General features: G+C 35.7%; 1 protein-coding gene across 2 annotated transcripts in view; it reads right to left on the bottom strand.

The window, feature by feature from the left end:
• Positions 1 to 19,727, bottom strand: part of pcnx4 (pecanex 4) — a 37,039-nt gene extending 17,312 nt beyond the window's left edge. Inside the window, exons 1-7 of one of the 2 annotated variants that reach the window (XM_039741977.1) lie at positions 19,400 to 19,727; positions 14,883 to 15,633; positions 11,177 to 11,356; positions 10,412 to 10,929; positions 5,796 to 5,896; positions 5,426 to 5,548; positions 4,406 to 4,769 (exon numbers count right to left, since the gene is read on the bottom strand). In XM_039741977.1, the coding sequence (XP_039597911.1) occupies positions 4,406 to 4,769; positions 5,426 to 5,548; positions 5,796 to 5,896; positions 10,412 to 10,929; positions 11,177 to 11,356; positions 14,883 to 15,571 (1,975 nt within the window). In that variant the 5' untranslated portion in view covers positions 15,572 to 15,633; positions 19,400 to 19,727. The remainder of the gene's footprint in view (positions 1 to 4,405; positions 4,770 to 5,425; positions 5,549 to 5,795; positions 5,897 to 10,411; positions 10,930 to 11,176; positions 11,357 to 14,882; positions 15,634 to 19,399) is intronic. The other variant, XM_039741978.1, reaches the window with a different exon arrangement.
• Positions 19,728 to 19,973: the final 246 nt, after the last annotated feature.

Genomic DNA, 19,973 nt, shown 5'->3' with positions numbered 1-19,973 from the left:
ACATGTCTTCGTTATCTGTGTTTTGAGTCACGACGAAGCATCAGACAAATCAGTCTAGAAGTATACAATGTGTTTCTGTTCATTTCTGATATAATTATCCTACTTTAATCATTAGGTAAACAATAAAAAAAAACAAAAAAACACTTCCAAACTCATGCTATAAAAATTACCCTGGTTATATGTCACAGATAAAGTGGCGTGTTTTTGAACATTTGCAGTCTTTACTTTTTTCCCCACCATGGACTACACTTGTTTCCCCATTCTTCTTGTTTTCAAAGATTTGTCATATCTGCTCATAATATAATATACTATTCAGAAATCCTGCTTGATCTCTTCTGGATTTTAGGAAATTAAAATCTGGCTTTTCTATTTTTGAGTTGATACCTGGGCTCCATCTTATGTTGGTGTGGCATTTCTTTATCCTGTTGTCAGGGTCTTTTGAGCATAGATGTTGATACCCTCATTTTTCATGGAGAAGATTTTTAGCAAGTTACTTTCTTCACAACTCTATATTTTTAATAACTAAGTACAGTTTTTCACTGTTGAACCAGCAGTTGACAATTGTAAAATACAAAATTGATTTATTTCCTCAGCCAAGATATTTCCAATTGTTAATTTGCTATAATCAAAGTCTTTGGTATGATTCAACTGAATTATTATTTCTTTTACTTTCCAAAATACATGAACATATGCACTTAACAGCTCTTTTATGTGTACACAGTCAATAGAAACACAAATCTAATAAAAAATTTCAGGATGCCAAATTCAATCATACCTCTAAGGTGTGGTCATCTCTCATAAAATCAATTGGTTAATCTTTCCCAAAAATACCACTTTACACAGACAGCGCTATTAGGCCCTCACTGATAACAATAGTAATTGTCTTAGATTTATATGCCAATCTCCATGGAAATAAAGTGGTCTAGAACCAGTGAGCCAAATTGTCCTTCTTATGAATAAAGCGTAAGAAAACTGATTTCAATTTGTTCCTAACACTACAAAATAAAACAGTTTCTGTAAGGTTCTTGTGACACTGATCTAGATGAATATATATGAAAGGACCTTTTCATCATCTTGATTGTAATATACAGAATGGAATTGATAAGAGCACTTCTTAAAATTGCAAAGATGAAATTTGGTCAAGTCCTAAACATGTTTAATTTAAGTCTATGCTCTATATTCCACTAAAATAATACAAAATGCAGCCATTGCAAAGCATTCAGAAGACAGACTATTCAGGACAGATAGAATATTTATCCAGCATGTGGAATGCACCGATTAAAAAAATGCCAAGTAGACACCAATAATCATTCCAGCGGGATATCTGTCAATTTCTATAATGACATCAATATTTATTATTTCCTGTTTTATCTTTCTGCATTTTTGTTAAATGCAATTTGCAACAGAATTTCTGTATCAAGCAATGGCTTAACAGGTGCACTAGTTAAATGAATAGTTTTTTCCTTCTGTTAAGAATTTTGAACCTTTGCCAGTTGCAAGAAAAAATTGCCACAATTGCAACAGGACTAAGAAACAAAAAGTCACAAAGAAACAATAGCCTAAAATCTTACCAATTAAAACAATAAAAGATTAATGATCATTTTTATTAGCAGTAAATTAAGATTTTACAAACAAATAAGGAAATACATGAATAAAAAGAAAAGTAGAGACTTGCACACACTAACTCAGCCAAGAATTTAATCTCGGTCTTCTCTTTATATTAGACATCACGCAGCCACATTAAATCAGCGGCACACCCGGGTAACTGGTGTAATTAACTGGTGGCAAAGGAAAGGAAAGCAGTTAACAAATAAGAGAAACAAAGTAAAGGAAACCAAAATGACAGAGAAAAAGGTCAGTGGAGAGCACCAGTAGAAACACGACACATATCAAACAAAAGTAACATACATACAAAAGTAACTCACTTATTACTTCTGAGCTGTTTTTTTTAATTAAACACAGTAAGCTGCTACTATGAATATCTGAGTAATGGATATTACTTTCACACTGTCTTGATCGAATACATCCACATGCTCAAAATAAGAGCTCAACTAACACAGAAGTAGCATGCTATATCACAGACAATATAGGCTTTCCCACAATATCTTCAAGGTAGGAAGCATACTCATCTTTGTGGTGCTTTCTAGCAGAACTATAGTTAAGTTCAAATTATGTTTTTTTCCTGGTCCAGAAAACAGAAAATGTGTGTTGTGTACTATTATTTTATTCTCCCTGGCATTCATAGTGAAAATTGACCATACAACTGATATTTTATTGAACAAACTACAAGGTGTTCAGTAAGCAGTCACTCATGCTTCTGTGGTGTTTATTTAATGCATCATCATATAAATCCAACATACCAAAAATCACCCTGACATCTGATCACATGCCAACAAGTTTTATTCTGTCATTGGCTGGTAAAATTGTGATGGTCAATTTATTTTGCATCTATAGCCTTAACATAATTTATTGTTCCTTAAAAACATGTTAAAACAAAACAATCAGTGGAGAAACAAATCAATGCTCTTTGTTACTTTTAATTATCTTCAAATATTTTGTAAATACAGGTTTTGAAATATAAAATAATCACACATTAAACCAGCATAAAGTCAAGAATTTTTATATTAATGGCCTGAACAGGAAAGAATAGCAACTGAAGTCAAGCGACAGTACACTTTTTGGTTAAAGGAATGATTTTTTTATTGCCTACGGATAATGTCAGATCCCATACAAGTATCTTGAAGAAGCAATAATGCAAGTTGATGTAGACTGACATTTTATGGATTCTCTTGGTATATACTGTTCAATGATGCAGGCGGAATGTCACAGAGGAGATCACAGAAAAAGCCATCCGTCTTTTTTCTGTGTTCTAACTGCTACCAAATGGACATGAAGGATGCTCTAATCTAAAATAATCCTGCTCTAAACAAGGACAACAAACACTAATGAAATAATTAAATACAGATAAATTAATGAAGCCAGTGACTATATTCTACTGTAGATGTCAGAGAAGCATAAAACACTTAGCAATTCTGCTTCATTTATAGCATGTTGTAACCATGACGTATGAAATCTGAAGATACAAACCACTTGACTAATTCAAAAATGATCAGCGTAGAACACAACACTAACCTATTTTCAGATGCCTGCTCTTAAACCATTTTAAATACAAACCCATTAAGAGATACTTTACTCCCACAGTGTTCTAGGCTCCTGAAGCTTTTAGTACACGTTCTATTATTAATAGTACAGCGCCTGGCTTTTGTGGAGAAATGTTTCATACAGTCTAACTAAGACTTTCATGGGTCACTTAACCTCAGCTCTGGCACACACTGCTAACAAAAGGTTGTAATTATATCTACTAGATATGCAGCATACACTATGCAAAGCAACTCTCTCTCTGTTCATAGCAACCACTTAAGTCTTGAGAAGTCCAAAAGGAAAAAAAGTTCAAGGCATGCATAGCAAGTCAAAATTGACTTCCAACCGAGGACTGCCTGAAAGCCTCATATTTGACAGCCTTCTTCAAAGACCTTTCTTCTGATTTATGTAAAGGCTCCTCAAAATAACAATAATAAAATTGCTGCTCTGCTAAACCACCTTTTAGAGAGTCATGTAAAAAGCTCTACAGCAGTAACAGCTAAAGTAGAGTTAAGGACAAAAACAGAAATAAAGATCATTTAATTGTTAAACCAAAAAAATGTGTGTAGTTAATGCATGTGTACAAATGCTTTTAAATAAATTGTTCACAAAAATGAAAACATTACATAAGTATTTACTATGTTTAATAATTTCAGTAGGCATAAATTCATAGAATTTTTAGACTGTTCATTAAGGCACAAAGGCAGAACTCATGGATGCCAACAAATCAAAAAAACTAGTCTCCTTGCAGGCTTCCTCTAGTTTACATAGAAGTGATGTTAGCTGATATTCTTCATCACAGCTTCATTTTACATTCAGTCTAGTAATGCCAAAACATACAGTACATGAAAACAATGATTATATTCCAACTTATTCTTCATAACTGTGCTTCTGGATACTAAGCACAGTTACCTGGGAGCCTCCAAAATAAATTTCCTTTACAGAGATCGCCGACACAGGGCAGATAAGATGATACATGACAGGCTACCTCTTGACAGCCACCCCAAGGCTTAAAAAACACAGAAAGCTAAATCACCTTCATTCACTCGTTAACCAAACATATACAGTATGCCACTATTACCATGCTACACTGATATATTACATTTTTTTAAAAGGAGTAAATAAGAAGCAAGCTCCTTCAGTATTTTTGATAAAGCATAATTATAGATCAGTTTCCTAAATCAGAAAAAGAGTCTGGAGCAGTCTAGAGATGACGCACTCTATAAGACAGGACAGCTAAGACATCTCTAAAGTAACTTCTTACCTAGACAGCCAGTGGAAAAAGCATTTTGGAAAGCTTTGGCCAGACCCAGGGACATCTGCTGATAATATACAGAATCAGGACATGTGCAGGCAGTAGCACCAACAGAACCTGGCCAACTCCGTACTGGTCTGGGGAAGCCAATAAGGAACAAAGGTAATGTAAAGAGAGGCAGCAGAGGTGCAGAGATTACTGCCGAAAAGGTTATGATCACCAGTAGCATTGGAAAAAAGACAGTATTCAGGATTATAAGAGTTGCACTGGACTTTCTTCTCTGCTTCTTCTCTGTCCATGAAGTGATAAGTACAGTTAATGCAAATTTCAGCTTCAAAATGAATTGAGTCAGGCGATCCCATATAATTCCAACCTTTAAAAGAAGCAAACAAACTTATAAAGATCTGGTATGACAGCAAAGTGCTTAATTTCATTTGTTTACTACAAAGAAATGTAACAAGAAAGCACTATTAAGCATCACTAAAATAATCAATAATGCTACCAGATTCAATTACTACATCCTGCAGGGGCAAGAGCCTTCACATCCTTATATTATAAAGTGCAGTAAATCCAGTAAAGAAGTTATTACGGTACTTATGCACACCTATTAGTATCAGAAGCAGTATACAACTCAGATTTGGTTTATTGTCATACAGTATGTACTTGGTACAACAAAATTCTTAATTCTGTGTCTCCAACAAAACAATGCAATACAATAATGCAATACTGCCAACAATAGAAAACAAATAAAATAATTTATATTGGAAGAAGTGAAAGCTGATAATTTACTACATTCTTATTATACAAAAATAATGCAACATTTACAAACACTTTATTGAATGTTATTTCCACATAATATGAGATATTATAGAACTAGTTTACTTTTGAATTCTACATGCTCCTGGCACATAAATGCTTTAGAGACTAATTGTATTTGTGGTTAGAAAAATCAGGTACACCTCAACAATGAAACTAGAAGATCCCCATGCTGGACCTATACTGTAAAAATCATAAATGAAAATGAATTACCAGGAGCAGCTGAACTCCAGTACCCAAACTGTCCCACCATTCCATATTGTTGTTTAAAGCTGCCAAACGCAAAATTGCAACGATCACCATCTCCATCAAAGCATTTTCAGTGTTCTGCCATAGCTACATACAGATAAAAAAACATAATTGTCCTAATCAGCTTCATTAAAAAGAAAACAGCTGTATATAGTTAAATGACATGGTTTCAGAAAATGCTGGTCAAGAATTATAGTTAACTTTTGAGTATTTGTTGCTTCTGCATGAATAAAGAGGAAAAACACCATATATCCAACAAAAGAGTACTTGAATTACATAGCTGTTTTGCTGATATTTTATCATTTTTACATAATAATTAATTAATTGCACTTACTGTTCGAAAAGCTCTAGTAAATCCAATGCAGAGAGATGCAGTGTGGAGGTTCTGCAAGGAAATATCGATGGAAAGAAAGGCAATCATGGCAAACGGCGACACTACAAGAAATTAGACAATCAAAACAGCCTGTGAATTACTTTTTTCATGTTGCTCAGTCCTCAAGTTTCCTCAAAAATTTTAATGCATTCAAGACTAAAGAGATAGTTCAACCAACTAACAATTCTGACTTGATTAAAAGAAATCTAAAAATATTTATGAACTGTTCACTTTTGGGCTTAATCTGCTACTTTACAAGTGAAAGGACTTGAATGCACCATTCAAATAAGTAAAAATAAATAAATAAGTAAATAATAGAAACTTGTTAAAAATGTACAGTAGAGGATATATTGTAAGTATGACTGCATTAAACTTAAGTTCACAGACATTTATAGGTAAGACCACAATATAATATGGAAATATTCATGATTTATCCATAAAAGAAAATTAAAGTTTCTTTCAAAACATGTCCTATGGAGAAGAGACTTCTTCTTGATTCAAAACAATAACCAAAGACACATTTCCTAATCTCTATATATAATCTTCATTTGGATCTTGATCTTTGTTTGTCCGCGAATGCATTAGAAGATGAAGCACTAGATGGCAGTAGAGAGACAGCTAAAACATAGACATTGCATTAAGAATCTCCTCCAGGCTTATACTACTGAAGACTGTAGTACTCCAGTCACACCTCAAAACACAGACATTCAAACTAAACAAATTGTTGTGCTTTAAATTAACTAAAGAGATTTTCATTTAGATTTTGATCTTTGTTTGTCCGCGAATTCCACACATGCGTAGACCACCTTCCAGTTTAGTACGTTGTTACTCACGGATGTCAACAATGTGCCTGAATAATGAAAGGGGTGGTGGACAGTGTTACGCTGGTTAGCTCCTGAGGCCTGGTTAGAGAATGAGATTGCCGAAGATAAAAGGTACGTGCCTACGTAACATATTAATGAAAGAAAGACAGTGGGTAAAATGAATGATAATGTAACAGCACGTTCCAGAAATTATTATTGTTACGTTGTAGCCGGCGAGTGCTGCGCGTCTCAGAGTTATACCATGGCTTGCTCACATGTCAGTGAAGTGATCCCTATTTATGCTTTAAAGAGCATGGATACCTATGTGTCCCCCTTTTATAATCATTGCTCCGTGTATATTGCCTTACTCTTTGGATTGCCACAAAGCAACCTGCGAGACTGGAGAAAGGTTGAGAAGACATTGTGAGAGGAAACGATAGCGTCGTGAAAATGAGATGGACTGTGAACGGACAGAAGCAGAAATGCTCCCACACCACCACATAATTACTATTCGGACAGTGAATCCGAGTAGGCTGTTCCTATTGAATCAATGTCCAAGGGTTTACTTTTGTAATTTTATTTCCCTTATAAAAAAGTCAAAATGCTGTACGACGAAGGGCCCAGTTCACAACTGGCAACCGCATTTAAACAGGGAGCCCTTCACAGACAACTTTAACACGCGCAACGTAGTTGGGCGCACATGGCTAGTTTACTATATATTACTTAATGACACAAATGATTAGAACTTCATTAGATAGTAAATTGGAGGGCCTGCCTTACCTAAACATCAGACGCCTGCAATAAATGGTCTTGTGTTAGCAAGCAATATGTCTGCATCGTGTCAAAATCAAAAGTGGTGGTGTCTACCAGTTTATGAGAGGTTCTAAAACAATTTCCAAGCAATCTGGAAGTTCTTAAGAACCACAGGGTAAAACCAATGGATTAACTGGCAAGTTTTGTCTCTGCCAATGTTAAACTGCATGAGTCAACCACCTAAAAAAGAGTAACAAAGTTGCCCTACATGTAAAGCCCCTGCTTTAAAATACATAAAGTCAATGTAGAAGTTATTTCTGCCAAAGGGGACAACACTGCCTATACCTATATAACCAAAAGTATACTTAAGTTTTCCATAGCTAATAATTTCATTTCTGAGTTTATGTACAATAAACCATTGCAAAAATAATTTGTGTTGTTCTTTGTTATGTTAGATCACCTTAATCTAGGTATATTGTTGAAGAAAACATTAAATATCAATACATGCAAATATGTTTAAGAATACACACCTTTTCATGGGGATGTACTTACTTTCTTACAGCATTGTATATTAAGTAAGCCCTGAAGCCTTTTTTAGAAAAAGGAATCTACTTAAGACAAAATGATCTCAGGTGACCTGAGAAAAGACCAAATCCATTTTAAAGCCATTCTGCAGAGCTTCAATAGGTAAAGACAAAGTAAAGTGAACACAGTGGTGACAGTAACTACACGTGTAGAGCAAATTGCATCTTGGATATAACTGACACTTGAACTGGGATTTTAATGGATAAGCCAAAAGCAAAACTAAAGGTGTTCTCAAATACAAACTGTTAAGTACGTGCTGACCGCTACCCCTTCTGTCTATTAAAGTATATTTTAGAGTCACTGTAGTCTGATGTGTTAAAACTCTATTTATAATTCCATTTCACGATACTTTGTTCAATACATTTTTGCTTGCTTCAGCAATGACTACATTTAATGAAGGATGATTGCAAGTTTCTTTGCTCAAACTTTCAAAATAAAGTGGCTCAAAAGTTCACACATACAGGAGAGAAAAATAAAAGAATTTCAACTACGTTACATATGTCATGGAACAAAGTGAAGACAATCATTAAGAAGTAAAGGAAATGTCATGGCCTGTTCTGCAAGGAAAACTAGGGTAAAACTGAAATTCAGGTGTCTATTAAGGTAAAGAGACCTAAACACTTTCTGCCATAATCAAAGCAAGATGTGTTTCTACAAAATATTAGTTATTGGGTTGGACACTTGTACAACTAAAGAAATTCAAAATTTTAAAATGATTTTACTTAAAATTATCCATTAGCTTGCTCATAAATATGATTGGTTACAAGATGAAAAAGTCTAACATGATTTGTTTTGAGTGTAGCCTTTACTCCAACAAAACCTGAAATTTCACTAACAGTGTGTAGGCTTTTTGATATCCACTATATAACATCGTTCAATTACATCCTAAAAAACCTTAATCTGTACTTCTACAAAAAGAAAAAAAAGCGCTTGACTGTTTAATAATTCCCCAAACAATTCTTTTCTTGTTAATTTTATTGGCTTTCTTTTAATTTTGTTGGAACTCTGCAGTAGTTGATGTAAGTTCACATTATTCTGTCAATGTCAAAAATGGACAGTTTTTATTTATTTTATTTTTTTATATTCTTACCATGTCATACTAAAGCTTGGAAAGAAACATAATAAGCAAAGATTTATCAAAGGCCATTTTGGAAAAAATGTAGTTTCCCAGGGTCAATGGCAATACACCTCAGTTTTTAAAATGTGGAGAAAAGACTCTACTTCCTTTTAGCACTAGGTTCAAAGTAAACGTTCTCCATTCGTTAGTATGTAATAATAATATTTTTTCATCTTTCCCAATGTTAGTCCTGGGAGTATGCAGCTCTCTTCTGCTGACTAACAAGGAAAAAATAGTATTGGACTGTAATGTAACAAGATGTCAGCAGTAAATTAAGTAGATTATGTATTATTTCACATTTGTAAAATGGTTCAACTTTGTTTATTTGACCCAGACCCATCATCATTTCTTCTAATGGGGCCTAACCGCTTTATTTATTACACACTACTAGTATTAAAATGCCAATTTTAAATAAATCTGACAAATTCTATATTTTGAAACAAATACTTATTAATACAGACATTAAAATAATAAAAAACAAAAAATGAACAATTCCATTGGCCATTACTGCAAATTCTACTCTCTACATATTTGAGCCTAAAATGGCTAGAAGAAAAGAATAAGTACTAAGTTTATTAACTTAAAGTATTGAATGCAGTCCCAGTTTTATTTGTCAATATACTTTATTGGTTCCATAGAAACCTTCTATAACTTGCATATTTAGCCATTATAAAGAACTAGCCACATTACCTGATGAAGACAGGTAATAGAAAAAATGTAAAAATATTTGATGTCTCGTCCTTTGTGTATTTTCAGAACATTTCCTCTGTATTCATGCGTGTTTGAACCTCTCTTGGCTGATACTCCCTCTCTCAAGCACATTCCCGTAAAGACTACTTCATTTCCAGGCACCTTGCTCACCTCCTGTCTGCTTTTATACTTCCTGTCTTTGAAGGCGACTCTCAACGTGCTTCATATGCCTTTTCTCCTCCTCATATGTCTCACACTCACACTTCTTCTTTCAGTTACGTAAACCAAAGCTAAACTGATTAATCAGATTGCTCTAAGGGATCAGCTGTTTTGATAGCTACTTGTCAATATCATTTTTAAATATGAAACAATTTTTAGAAAGGCAACCTCAATATTAATTAAGAATGTATTGCATTATTGCATTTATTTCCAAATCTATTACTCCACTAGTGCCTAAAATCACAATAGGAACATCTGTTAGAAATAAAATCACAAACCCACATATTACCTGCATTCATTATTTGCACAGATTGTAAGTGATATTCAGAAAAGTGCTTTAAACAAACTTAAAAATATAAATACAGATACTGTAATAATGATTATTATCACAGTATGTTATCATGTCTTACCAAAACTGATGAGCAGTCTCCTAAAAATCCCAGCCTTCTTAAGCCGGACTTGTTGTTGCTTAAAAAGATTAACATTCTGAATTTGTTTTGGGTAGAATGGATTACGGAAGACTCCAAAGAGAATGTACACATCTTGAATTTCTCGCAGGGTCCATACAAGAGCAAGCAATGTGATTAAGATATAGCTGATGATAGCCTGAGGGCTTGTTGAGGAGGTCTCTGAAGAAGTTACAAAATGATGTAGTAGACCAGCTTCTGCCAGTGCTATTACTAGGATAGCCTGATAAAGAAAGACTTCTCGCCAACCAAGTCTCCAACCAAAACTGCTTGGTAAATCTGTATAATCCTTCACAAATTCAGGTCTTTTACAGCAGAACCTGAAGAGGAACTTTATCTGAGTCAGGTCAAGGCTTAAAAAAAATCCCATTCCAGCTGTGAAAAGCACAACTCCAAGTGAGCTTGGAATAAAATAAGCTCCTACAGCTACTCCAGTGGAAATGATGAACATCAGCACCAGCCTGTTAGAGAAACCAATAATATTGAACTTCATTAAACCATTCTTGACCTTTGCAAATACATTATAATGAGGGTATATAAATGTGAATTACAGACACTGAATCTGACAATTACAGAATTATTTCTAGAGAAACTGGAGACCCGAATTTAATACCCATTAACCTTTACATATTAGCCAATGATCAAGTTACTGTGACTGATATCAAAACCAATTCCTAAAGAGGTATGATTTACAGATAACTTATTTACCCTATATTGGTTGACATTGGTGAACCTCCAAGACCAAACACTAGAGTCTGTTCCATGCCCCACAGAAAAAGTGCATCGACTGGAGAAAGTACACCAAAGGCCCAGAGGAGAGGAAGAAACAGAAATATAATGTGCAAAACCTGGTTAGCCTGCTGAAGATCTGGAATGTTGTTAATAAACCTAAAAAACAAAATGCCAGATTTTTAACACAAATTGAAGAAAAATTTAATGTTAAAAAGCATTTGCACATTTAAAATCGAAATCACAATCAAGAACGTGAATGTTGAAGGACTAATTACATTTCTGAGCAACAGTGCATTTTGTCCAGCAGAAAGTGAATTAATGCATTTTAAAGCATCCCCCAATTTAATCTATGCATATGTGCTATGATGACGGGGCAGCATAAAACATATCAGGCACCTGTGGGCTTTGAAACCTTACAAAATTGTGTTTTACATCGTGAAGGTTGAGTACTTGAAACTTTTGCCATGGATAAAATCAAGCAGATATTTCCATTGGTCTTCCATAGAAAGTGTGAATTTGAGCTTATACAATGCACTACTTCTAAAGTAGTGTCTGCTCAAAAGGCTAAAACAGACCACGGATGTTTGAGAAATTACAGTGTGTTTCCACATTTTGTTATTCATTAGACTCAAAAGACAAACACCCTCAGCACACTTCAACACAAATAGAGGCAAGTGGAGTATTAATTCTCAATCTCACACTCTCTGTCGTGAAAGGAAGATATGAGCAAAAGAAGTATATAAGGTGTCTTCCTAACTCCTAGTCACATACTCCTTGCCTATAACATGACCAGCATGAAAGGATAAATGACCTAAACAGGTAAAATCCTACAAAACCTTTACACTTCAATTCATGGAAAGCACTGTCACACAAGAAGAAATATGAACACAGATTTCTGAGATACGCGATTCTGCAAATGCACCACCTTATTAATTGTATGTGTTGAGAAATAAGTATTAGTATTAAAAGCATTATAAAAATAATGGTTTAAGTTGATACCCGTGAAAACTATATTATAGCAAGTAGGGCTGGGTGGTATGACCAAAATTCTATCACAGTATTTTTCAAAATTATACCAGTTTCACGGTATTCAACGGTATTTTTTCCCCATGCAGTAGACTGGCTAAGAATAAAATATTCTACTGTCATGAGAATTGTACAAAAAAAATTTAATGTGCAAGTATTAATACAGGTTTGCATGGCCCCATAAAGTGATAAGTTTTCAAGGGGGTGGCACTAATGAGAAGAAGGAATCACATTGCATTACAGTTGCAGTCAAAATATAACCCCATTTTATTGAACAAATTTTGAAAACAACTTAAACTATAATTTTGACAACATATTTTCAACCATCCAAAGAGGCATTTATATTCAGAAAATATTCAGAGGTGCTTGTCAAAAGTTGTATGGCACTGAACAGGTCTTAGAAAAGGAATACATAGTAAATATTTTTTGTAAACCAACTACACTTTCTGTTAATGTTAACAATCTCTGTCCACTGACATGTTAGCTATAAGGATCGTAATGGCGTTGGTTATCTTGAGCCACCGCTTGCTTTTTTTGTCGTAGGCAGCCCTCTAGCAAATGTGTCTACAAGTAACGTCTGACTTGAATGTCCTTTAGCTTTTTCCGTTTTACATGAGGATGTGGAGGGTGCTAATCTTAGTTCCATACATTCATGGTACTCCAAAGCATGTTTGTGGCTAAGGTGGTGCAGCAAATTGCTTCTGTTACCGCCTCCGGTGACAACTTTAACGCGACAGCATTTGCAGTAAATAGTTGTTTGGTCCACATCCAACCTTTTAAAACCAAAATATACAGACAACAGACACAGCTCCTTTATTCGGCAAAAGTTCAACTTTATCATCTGCTACAGCTTCAGTTTTGGAATGTTCTCTTGTGCATTTTCACCGCTCAATACTTCCACTAAGGCATGTACTCCATTGCATGCATGTTTAGCGGTGTAGGAGTGAAAAATGTCCCTCCCTTAAACAGTTTCCCGCTGCACCATGTTCCAAACGTTGTTTAGATTATTTAAATCGGTATTGCAGTATAAGAAAACTCCATATCATAACAAAAATAAAAATCGGTTTTCAGTATGAACCGGTATACCTCCCAGCACTACTAGCAAGGAAACATTAAGAAAATTAAACTGATGTTTATGTGAAAAGTTGTGTTTGAAGGGTAAAAAAAAAACAGGAAATGTAATTCTTGTAAAAGCTTAAAATGCAATTAAAAGCAAATATTTTACCAAGACTAGCAATAAAATCTAACATATGTGTTCATGGCTAACACAACATAATTGGCTAGGACAAACATATTTTCAAACTCAGCGACAAAAAAATTAACTGTATCCAAAAACCAGTCCCCATGTAGCAGCAGTAATATTGTGCAGGTATGCAGATGCTTACATTTACAAGTGATACACATAAGATGTGCTACTGAACAACAAGAATGACTGAACTTTAAGGTCATTATCCTCCCCAAAAAATACTGTAAGTTTAAAAGGAATAAAATTCAGTCATTGTGAAACCTCACTGTCAGTTCTGTGTATGACCACTCTAGTTTTTGGTACAAATGTGACAACAAAAGGATGCTTGCAAGAATGTTTAAAGGAAGAGTACTCATGGTCATCAATAAGAACCTGGGAGGCCAAAAGACACCATCTCAGTAAAGCCAGCAGATTGTAAGCCAGGTTGTCTTGTCACCTAAATCAAAACTTTTCACCATCTGTGCCCTCCATGGATCTCTGTATATCACCTCTGATAATGGGTTAGCAAACTGTAAGCATGATTCTGTTTTCACTATCTATTACAAAATCTGTCATTGACAGGAAGCCACTGATAAACACATCTGGAACACTGTTCTGCTCAAGCAGACTGGACTGATGTCAAAAGCCACTTTAGCATTTTCAGCAACCAACTGTTTGGTTTTTTTTTCTCTGGGCAATAATAACAAATATTACAAAGGTAGAGCAACTGATATCAAAATGTGAAACTGCAGTTTCAGACAACAATTGGTTGTTTCTGCCGCCTTGTTAAAGACAGTATGATTATGTAAGGATATATCAAAAAAAAAACCCTGTCCACCCAATATATCGTGGCTGTTTATCCCCTAGCTAAGATGCATCTTTCACATTATTCATATTGACAGTAACAATGTTATTCTTGCTTGCTGTCCACAAATCATCCTCTTTGCATTTCACAAGTAGACATTAACCATGTACTTGTAAATGACACTATACATTTTATTTGTGGCAGATAAAATAAGATGCTGTTTAATCAACAGCAAAATTTCATTTGCATTATCAAATTTCTCATTTTTACTAAGCACAATGCAAAATTATACACACATATAGAGACAAATAATGCAGGTAGAAGCAATATTCATGTATTAAATAATAAACCATTAGAAGTGTTACAGTTTACTAGATTCTTGAACAAAAAAGGAGTAAACATATTTAGGGTAGAACTGATTAATAGCTACTTATAAAAACAGACATTAAAGTTAAGACAGATTAAAATCTTTGTATTGTATTTAGTTACAGATGTGATGAAACAAAGCTTAAATTTGGTTTCAAAACTTATTTCTTTAACTATGCACAGGAGCAATGAAAAACACCAACATGTACTCAAGGTTCTACTGTTGTATGGAAGACATACAAATTTTTACTGCATCTTACCTTTGTGCAAGATCCACTGCTATGAAGGCAAAGATGTAGATAGGTCGAGTAAGAGGAGTGATTTCATATGTATCTTGTGGTTGGAATGTAGCAGTTTCGGTGGCTGTATTTATAATTAATGAATATTCAGCAATGCATAAGGTTATCCATCCAAAAATAAAGATGATAACAGTGGCACCTGTATTGTTGTACAAAGAAGTCAATCTGTCAAGTAATAAATACCAGGTCCCCAAACCACACAAGGCACCTGCTAGTAAAGGATGAAAAATAGTGTTAAAAATAAACCTTTTCCCAGATATAATAAACTTGATGGTATCTGAGGCAGCACAACTGGAAAACTCAAACTCCTCTTCATCTGTGAGGATATTTTGGGTCTGTAGTCTTTCGACAGAGGCAACTCTGCGTCTGGCATATACATTCATGATCTGGATAACAAATCCAGCAACCACCATTAACCCTCCTGACAGAGCAGCAGCGTAATAGTCTTCTAAGACCAGCAGCTGATGCAGTATGGTCCCTACACCTCCAAAAACCCATGGTGTTAAGAAAAGAATTATCTGGTTTATGTAGATATATGGTGGGGCACAGTAGCCAAGTTTTAGCCGTAATCCTCCGAGTACTGTTTGAGGAAATCGTTTCCAGAAGAATTCTTGCTTGTATTCATTTAGTAAAGGGACATCTGGACCCATTCTGAGTACACGCCACTATTTCTTTCAGGTCATCATCACCACCACGACCAAAGTACCGGCTTCTGAAAAAGAATTAAAAGAGAAAAAGGTTGTTTTAAAAACACTGACATTGCATATATAACAACAACAAAAATCACACCTTTATTCTTTTATCAGCATACAGTACCTACAAACAGAACAAGTTAAATTACAATTAACAGTAACCTTCGGAATATACATTGTTTTTGGCCACAAACAAGCCTAACGATATATGACTGTATTACAAAGAACAAGATATTCTGTTTGGGATAATGAAAAGGATGTATAAATCCACATTGTGTCTGGTCACCATGCTATTAAAAAGAAATATTTAAAAACTTCTTGTAGATTTTAAATATCCAAATGGGATAACAAACACTTTAACCCTGATGGCTCAGCTGTTTTGTATTCTACACCTGCCACTTCTTAGACATCAGCAATAAGAAATGTTTGCAGATCGCTTGCCTCCTTGTATGAATCTGAAGTAAAATTTACATGTATAATTTGAAAGAAAAATAAAACGGTGTATGAAGAAAATTACATGTCCTGTAAAAAGGCACTTAAATTCAGTACAGTGTACACCAAAAGTAACTTAGTTACACATTGTATAAGAACATAAGAAATCTGACAGATGAGAAGAGACCATTCAGTTCATCCATCTTGTTGGTTTAGCTAATAGCTAAGCTGTCCAGATATCTCAGCCAGATCATTCTTAAAGGTTGTCAAGGGTTTGGCTTCAACTCCACATCTTGGTAGTTTGCTCTGGGGTCCCACAACTCTTTGAGTAAAGAAGTGCTTCCTAGTTTCAGTCGTAAATGCACTTCCCTTTAATTTAACTTGGTGCCCATAAGTATGTGACTCACTATTAAGCTCAAAGAATTCTGCTGGATCTACTTTATGACAGCTTTTAAGAATTTTGAAGTCTAGGATTAGGTCCCCAGCATTCTCCTCTGCTCGAGACTAACTAGGTTTAATTCTCCAAGTCTATTGCAGTACGACATGTCTTTAAGTCATTGGATGCACTTGGTCACTTTTGTTTGCATAACTTCAAGTGCTACTACAGGTGCTGGTCATACAATTAGAATATCATGACAAAGTTGATTTATTTCAGTAATTCCATTCAAAAAGTGAAACTTGTATATTAGATTCATTCATTACACACAGACTGATGTATTTCAAATGTTTATTTCTTTTAATTTTGATGATTATAAGTGACAACTAATGAAAGACCCAAATTCAGTATCTTGGAAAATTAGAATATTGTGAAAAGGTTCAATATTGAAGACACACTCTAATCAGCTAATTGACTCAAAACACCTGCAAAAGCCTTTAAATGGTCTCTCAGTCTAATTCTGTAGGCTACACAATCATGGGGAAGACTGCTGACTTGAGAGTTGTCCAAAAGACGACCATTGACACCTTGCACAAGGAGGGCAAGACACAAAAGGTCATTGCTAAAGAGGCTGGCTGTTCACAGAGCTCTGTGTCCAAGCACATTAATACAGAGGCCAAGGGAAGGACAAGATGTGGTAGAAAAAAAGTGTACAAGCAATAGGGATAACCGCACCCTGGAGAGGATTGTGAAACAAAACCCATTCAAAACTGTGGGGGAGATTCACAAAGAGTGGACTGCAGCTGGAGTCAGTGCTTCAAGAACCACCACGCACAGACGTATGCAAGACATGGGTTTCAGCTGTCGCATTCCTTGTGTCAAGCCACTCTTGAACAAGAGACAGCGTCAGAAGCGTCTCACCTGGGCTAAAGACAAAAAGGACTGGACTGCTGCTGAGTGGTCCAAAGTTATGTTCTCTGATGAAAGTAAATTTTGCATTTCCTTTGGAAATCAAGGTCCCAGAGTCTGGAGGAAGAGAGGAGAGGCACAGAATCCATGTTGCTTGAGGTCCAGTGTAAAGTTTCCACAGTCAGTGATGGTTTGGGGTGCCATGTCATCTGCTGGTGTTGGTCCATTTTGTTTTCTGAGGTCCAAGGTCAACGCAGCCGTCTACCAGGAAGTTTTAGAGCACTTCATGCTTCCTGCTGCTGACAAACTTTATGGAGATGCAGATTTCATTTTCCAACAGGACCTGGCACCTGCACACAGTGCCAAAGCTACCAGTACCTGGTTTAAGGACCATGGTATCCCTGTTCTTGATTGGCCAGCAAACTCGCCTGACCTTAAACCCATAGAAAATCTATGGGGTATTGTGAAGAGGAAGATGCAATACGCCAGACCCAACAATTCAGAAGAGCTGAAGGCCACTATCAGAGCAACATGGGCTCTCATAACACCTGAGCAGTGCCACAGACTGATCGACTCCATGCCACGCCGCATTGCTGCAGTAATCCAGGCCAAAGGAGCCCCAACTAAATATTGAGTGCTGTACATGCTCATACTTTTCATGTTCATACCTTTCAGTTGGCCAAAATTTCTAAAAATCCTTTTTTTGCATTGGTCTTAATTGATATTCTAATTTTCCGAGATACTGAATTTGGGACTTTCATTAGTTGTCAGTTATAATCATCAAAATTAAAAGAAATAAACATTTGAAATACATCAGTCTGTGTGTAATGAATGAATCTAATATACAAGTTTCACTTTTTGAATGGAATTACTGAAATAAATCAACTTTGTCATGATATTCTAATTTTATGACCAGCACCTGTATGTTTTTTGAAGAGTGGTGACCAGAACTGCACACAATACTCCAGATGTAGTCTCACTAGTGCATTATATATAGTCTGAGCATATTAAAATATATTACTTTATTTTAGTTTCAGACACACAAAAAGCAGTCTGTTAATCCTATGATACAGAAATTACCAACTTGAGCAGTCAGGGAAAGATTCATTGTCTAGATTAGTGCTAGCTAATAAACACCTGTGATCAGACAAAAATACAGAAAACAGGGTCTTAAATACAAAGTAGATCCAATGACTAAATGCTCATAAACGTGTCAGGTACTATTAATTCTTTATGGTTTTCACAACTGGCCAAACTGAATTAAAAATATATTTAACACAAAAACAATATAGAACTGTAACAACAACAACATTTACTTATATAGCACACTTTCATACAAATAATGTAGCTCAAAGTGCTTTACATGATGAAGAAAAGAGAAATAAAAGACAAAGTAAGAATTAAAATCAGAGAACACTAATTAACATAGAATAAAAGTAAGGTCTGATGGCCAGGGAGGTCAGAAAAAAACAAAAACTCCAGACGGCTGGAGAATAAAATAAAATCTGCAGGGGTTCCAGGCCACGACTGTAACTGTCATTCTGTTATTTAACAAAATCATATAGACCGAGGGGAAGTATTCATATGCCAGTGTAATTATCCAGAACAAAACAAGAGGTTACAACATAACTGAAAGCATAACCAAATATCCACCAGATATGAAAACTAAACATATTTTAGATGGTCCAAACGTATTAAAACATGGCTAGGATTTCATTCAAATCTACAGTTGATACAATACTTCATAAAATTAATCTGTCATCTAAAAACTAGTAAGGCGGAAACATATATTTACACTTCACATATAAGAAACAATATTAGCTTAACTGTACAAAGAAATGACTTTTTAAGTAAACCAGGTACAAAAACAAGTGTCCAAACGACGTCTTCTGATGGAATTCAAGCACTTACGGTACAATAAGTGCTTAAGCTAAAGCATCGAAATCTTTTATTTAATACAACCGAACAGTGGGATCTAGAAACGAGACAGGTAGTCAGTGAGGACACGACATGGGTTGACATCTCAACAATTTTTTTTTGCCTGGTATGCGAACGGAGTTGACACTCACATACACAAGATGATAGTCAGAACGAACACAGCTGGTTGGTAGTCTTACTAACCCGGCTCGGTAATGTAAACGGCCAGAGACACCTGCATCTCCAGCGGCTTCGCTTCTTGCAGCGCCGGACATCCATCCGCTTCTATGGGAAATCTGTCAATACCGCCGCAAGACGTAGAATACAAGTCGTGTCAGCAAGGCTGCCGTGGTGACGAACGTCAACAAAGCGTATTGCACGACGGGACGGAATGAACCGCGACGAGCGGCTCTATGTGTAAAGTAGGCCGCTGGCGGAAAAGGGTGCCGTGGTGACGAACATCAACAAAGCGCGGTGGGTGACGGGAGAGCCAGAGGCGTAGCGGCGCGGGAGGCGTTTAGAGTGAACAAAGCGGGGCGCGGTGAACGACGGGAAATTTAGACACGCCGCTCCGCTAGGTAGTGGCGTATGTGGGGTATTGCGTCTTTAACGTCACGTATGAAAGAGTGGATATCGAAGATTTGATGACAAAAGTAGAAACGATGAATACAGCAGCCCACCAACGAGTGAGACGAGCGACATTAAACGCAGCTACAGAATGTTCAA

This window comes from Polypterus senegalus, chromosome 18, assembly GCF_016835505.1.
Source record: "Polypterus senegalus isolate Bchr_013 chromosome 18, ASM1683550v1, whole genome shotgun sequence".
NCBI lineage: Eukaryota > Metazoa > Chordata > Cladistia > Polypteriformes > Polypteridae > Polypterus > Polypterus senegalus.
This window is presented reverse-complemented; position numbering and strand designations above follow the sequence as displayed.